The 5,591-nt window shown below is 26.7% G+C and overlaps 1 protein-coding gene across 3 annotated transcripts in view; it reads left to right on the forward strand.

The window, feature by feature from the left end:
* Nucleotides 1–4,534, forward strand: part of LOC108692024 (pyruvate kinase-like) — a 93,459-nt gene extending 88,925 nt beyond the window's left edge. For all 3 annotated transcript variants that reach the window (XM_018200109.1, XM_018200111.1, XM_018200110.1), the window contains 2 exons: nucleotides 2,750–2,906; nucleotides 4,014–4,534. In XM_018200109.1, coding sequence (XP_018055598.1) covers nucleotides 2,750–2,906; nucleotides 4,014–4,026 — 170 coding nt within the window. In that variant the 3' untranslated portion in view covers nucleotides 4,027–4,534. The remainder of the gene's footprint in view (nucleotides 1–2,749; nucleotides 2,907–4,013) is intronic.
* Nucleotides 4,535–5,591: the final 1,057 nt, after the last annotated feature.

Below are 5,591 nucleotides of genomic sequence, written 5' to 3' on the forward strand. Positions count from 1 at the left end.
GAGAGAGAGAGAGAGAGAGAGAGAGAGAGAGAGAGAGAGAGAGACAGAGAGAGAGAGAGAGAGGAAAGCCTCTCATTATGAGATAGACGCCTAATATGAGATAACAGCGTTTCTGCTAAACTAATAAACACTATTGATTCCATCAAGAATTTATTGCTCTTGGATTGAAAATTATTCAGTGGAAAATTCATTATTAGATTATGCCTGTCGTTGTAAAAAAAGATTTTTGAATTTGGATAATTTCAAGTTTCTTTGAAATAAGCCTTTAACTTTTTATTATTTAATAAGTAAATATTTGGCAATAAATTCTTCATGTAATGGTAGAGTAAGTATTAATAGAAAATGAGATTAATTGAATTGCTTAATTACAGAAGTTAGATAATCGTGAAATCGTAAGGCGTGGAAATCGTAATATGAGATAGGTATCTTTAATATGAACCTATGCTCCTATAGTCATAGTGAAAATTATTGCTAAAGTATGCGTTATTATATAATAATAAAAAGGACAATCGGAATGAATATCGAATATACCGGTTTCTGTGATGCTTGGTTCCAACTAGTGAAGACGAATTCTGACGAATACAATGCATCACATGTTCATTTTGCGCGCACACTGGCTATATTTTTTCGTATTTTAAAAACATTAAATAAAGTTTTTTTAATTGCAATAATATTGTGTTAGCAAGGAAGTAATTACGTTTTTTTAGCTTAAAGTTGTATATTTTCGTCAATAATGAATGAAATTTAAATTTAAAAAAAATTTTTAAACTTGAAATCTCTATTTTTAAAAGCTTATCATATTTTTTAAATTTATATTTGATAACTTTAATATTATATTTGATAACTAACTACATATCAAAAACTACGAGCTGAAAAAGTCGAAAAATTTTCTTCTCATTTTGTGGGTTTGTAACATGCTCAAAACAAATTTGAGAAAATTTTCAACTACCTATTCATGAAAGCTTGATTCTTTCATATAAAATCTTTTTTTTTTTAAATTTCGTACGAGTTTTGTTGGTTACTGAGTTACTATCGTAACTCAATAAATAAAATAAAAGGATCATTTTGACTTTAATTGCTCATAACTCCGTTAAAAATTGTCGTATCATAATTTAAAAAAGAGATTTTTAAAGTTGAAACTTTACTCTATCAAGATATATTTATATTGGTTGGTAAGAAAATAATTGCAATTTTTATTGATAGATGCCTTTTCAAAAAACGCAATTACTTTCTTGCCAATACATAATAATAATAATAATTTATAATTGAATAATTATAATAATTTAATTAATTGATGTACTTTGCATTTTATCGATTTCTCGGGGCATCTCATATTAGGAGTACAATTTTTCGACTTTGCGATTTTGCTCACTTTTTACATTTCTTTAATTAAAAAAAAAAGAATTTGAATTAAATGTTACATAACATTATCTTATTAAATTCCCTTAAAAATGACTTCTTATTTTTTAAAATTCTGCCCATAGACTTCTAGCATTTATCCAAAATCAGGGTTGACAATATTACCAATAAAAATAATTCGTTCCTGTTACTCGTTATTCATTTGCAAAAGTAATTCGTTATCGTTATTGTTATTCAAAATATAATAAGTCGTTATTTTTTCGTTACTTTTTTTCTTGACACTAATAAAATATTATATGCAGATTTTTGCGGTAAATGTAAAAAAGATAAAATTTTATTTTTTAATAGAAAATAGAGCTCAAAAAATATATGCCTATAATAAACATTGTGCGTTATTTTCATGAATGAAATAGATATAGTTATATATATATAAAAAAATTTTTATACTTAAATAAATTTATTTTTCGTATTAATTTTAATAAGATTATCTTTAAGTTATATGTTTAACTCTTACAATTATTTATTACTGTGCATGATGGATTTTGTGTGTGGTTAATTTCCATTTTTCCAATTATAAAAAAATCATGAATAGATTCTTATATATATTTTAACATCTTTAAAAAACATTTATGAAATTGTACATATAAAAAGAAGGAAAAGATAGAAAGAATTATTTAGCAGTATTTCGAAGAAAAGAAATAAGAAACGAATAAGACCTTATCGTGAATATTCTAAGGATAAAATGATATTATAATAAAAAAAGTAGTATTGTTTGTAATCTGCATTATAAATATATATTTAATTTATAAGATATGACACAGAAAAAATTTTATTTTAAGAAATTAAATATATTGTAAAGATTATATATATATGTAAGATCTGAGTCTATACGTATAAACTGTGAATACAGTGAAAGAAAAGGTGATCGCGTGATTTAGACAGCCAATCAGACTATTAATGTTTTATCTCTGTTTTCTAGGATTATAATTATACATGATTATAATTACTAAACTTTTTAACATATACTAAACTTTTACGTAGTTAGAAATAAAGTAACAATAAAAGTAACTAATAAAATCGTTACCGTTAAACCCCAAAAATGTAATTGTGTTACCATGAACATTACTCAGAAGAAAATGTAACGTCGTTATCTATTTGTTATTGAAAAAAGTAATTTGTATTAGTAACAATGTATTAGTAACAATGTTACAAATAATGCGTTATTTACTGGCCCTGCCCAAAATCAACTCGATGTCTCATAATAGGGGGCCTTTCTCTCTCTCTCTCTCTCTCTCTCTCTCTCTCTCTCTCTCTCTCTCTCTCTCTCTCTATTTATACATATATATAAAATATATATTCATATGTGTATATTATATTCTTTGTTGTACAGAAGTACCATTGGTCGATTGGGTGAAGGATGTGGATGTACGTGTACAATATGGATTAAATTTTGGTAAAAGTCGTGGTTTTATCAAAATTGGTGATTCCGTAATAGTTGTGACAGGATGGCGACAAGGCTCGGGCTTTACGAATACACTTCGTGTGGTGTATGTAGAACGTGAATTTATTAGAGAAGATCCTGCATGTACAATTTATAGCGATACCGATTCCTATGAAAATCTCTTGAATGTTGCATGATGTTTTTTTATTCTTACATATATCTTGATTTGTTTTAAGACTCCTGAATAGTCTCTACTATATATATTTGATTGTGACATCATAAGAGAAATGATATGTTTGAAGTTTCTAGCACTCTATTTGTAAGTAAGTCTAGATCTATAATAGGTTTTAAGCCTTAAGAAATTTACTAAATAATTACAGTCAAATGCGAGGAGAATAATTGATTATGATTCGTCCATTTCTTATGATTCAAGGCTCAAAAACCTGTTGTAGATTTGGACTAAAGAGAGTTTGAATAAAATAAAATAATGAGATCTTTAAAATTCGCTTTAAAAATTATGTAAAAATAGAAGAAAGCTATCTTTCTTTTCTGATAATTAGTACATATTGTCATAAATAGCACAAGAAGTGCGTTTAATGCACGTGTAACCTATTTTCATTTTATGTTTCACTTTATATCATTTATGACTATTTACTGATCAAAGACAGGTAAGGATAGTTTCTTTTCATTTTTATAAATGTTTTAAACTTTAAAATTTAAAGCTTAAATTGTTTAAATTTAAAATTTTGATTGCTGATAATTGTTATTTCTTACTATATATCATCCAATATGGTTACAGCAACTACTCAGGAGTTTTAAAAATAATTATATTTATAATTATATTTATGAAATATTATTATTGTTGATTTGCAAATTTATTTTAAGTCAAAATAAATAACTTAAAATATTAATAAATTATTGCAATATGTTTTGTACATTACAATATGCTTTTGTATATAATAGAAAAATACATTTTGTATATAGTAGGTATATTGATACATAATAATATATTTGCTTTAAGTACTTTTTATTTTTATAAGTACCAAGATAATTTTAATATCGTTTGTGTTTCAGCATATTGCATTTTTAAGTATATAATTTTTAAAATTAATTCAAGTATAGTTATCTCCATTTAGTATATTATTGTTACTGTAGTCATGTTTTTAGCACAATAATACATTTGATTATTTATTAATTAATGTTTTATTTTTAGGACTGTTGATTAAACTACACATTATACTGGAAAGTTCTAAGAAGTATAGTCTTCGTGGATGTAGATGTAATACAAAAATTTATTGAGTAATACTTGAACATGTATGTAATTGTATATGATTCCTTTACAAATTCTATTAAATGCAGTTATATGACAATAATCTTAATAGTAAAATATTTTATTGTTGGAATATATAAATTCAATGTAGAAATAAAAGTTTGATGGTTCGGAGAGAAAAAAAGGTAATTTTATCATAAATTTTTTAAAAGTGATCTTTTTAAGATCTTTAAGATTAATTTGATTTTTTTTTATAGGAATAGATAGTTTTTATTTAAACATTCGAAAAGAATATTTTATATAAAAATTATGTAAAATATATGATTTAAATTGCATGATTTAGGAAATATTTAACAAATATTATTCTCAGAAAATATTATTAATATTGTGTTGTTTGGGCTTCAAATAAAGATATATTATATAGATTATATAAAGATAGAAAATAAAGATTATATAAAGATAAATTGAAGATATTGGTCTTTATTGCCAAATACTAAGCGTGTTCGTAGTCGCCATTAGAGCGAGAATAGTCTCGCTCGCGATGGAAGAAGATAGACAACTTGAGCGATGCATAGTTGAATCAAAATTTAGGACTAAATGATTGGCTAGCTGCTTGCTCTGAATTGTTGCTGTTCGGATTGTTTCATCTTCTTCCACTATCGTCAGATAGAGTCTTAGATTATATAAGAGAAACCGATTTGTATCAGTATCGCAAAAATACTACGAGAATTTTAAATATGGTTGACATGATATGAAAAGTATCTTTAATAAGGCTGTTACGTCTAGATTCCATATTTTTTTTCTTCGATTAAAATTTTCATCACCATAAAAATTATTAACAAGTAATATCGATAGACCATCTGTTTCTACCATAGGAAGTTGCAATAGTGACGAATCGACTAACATTCACCGTTTTAGACTAATAATTCACTAGAGTCGAAGTTGTTGGATTAAATATTTGAAATGCCGAATAGACGAACTTTAATCCGAGGAACAGAAGAAGTAAATAGATTAAGAATTACAAATTGAAGCAGTAGCTGTCTGTAATAAATGACACATGTGGCTCTAAACTATTGAGCATCCGGCAAATGGTCGATGGAAGTTGTTTTAGATACATATCACAATATCCCATTTCACAACCGATATCCTTAATTCTAGATTAGACCAATAACATATGCGAGGCACGACATTACTAATTCGCAAATCTAAAAAGGAGGCTCTTCGTAAATAGTTAGAGAATCAAACTCCATTTCCGATACGAAACTCTGCCAGTTCGCAACTATACAAGTTATTTAGTCAGCCGACTCTGTCGGTCCACAACCAGATTGCTCGATGAGATTTTAATGGTGAGTATCAGTTCGATCAAGCGATCTTATTTACTTATTACTGTCAAGTGACTCAAAGCCTCCAAATCGCTGGGTCAATTCTCCCTTTGGAGTCCTGCAATCACAGAGATCGGACCTCCGACAGTTACCCTCGAAAACTTGCAGAGTAACAGTAAGTCCCTTCTTTTAATTATTT

Source organism: Atta colombica, unplaced genomic scaffold (assembly GCF_001594045.1).
Source record: "Atta colombica isolate Treedump-2 unplaced genomic scaffold, Acol1.0 scaffold56, whole genome shotgun sequence".
Classification (NCBI taxonomy): Eukaryota; Metazoa; Arthropoda; class Insecta; order Hymenoptera; family Formicidae; genus Atta; species Atta colombica.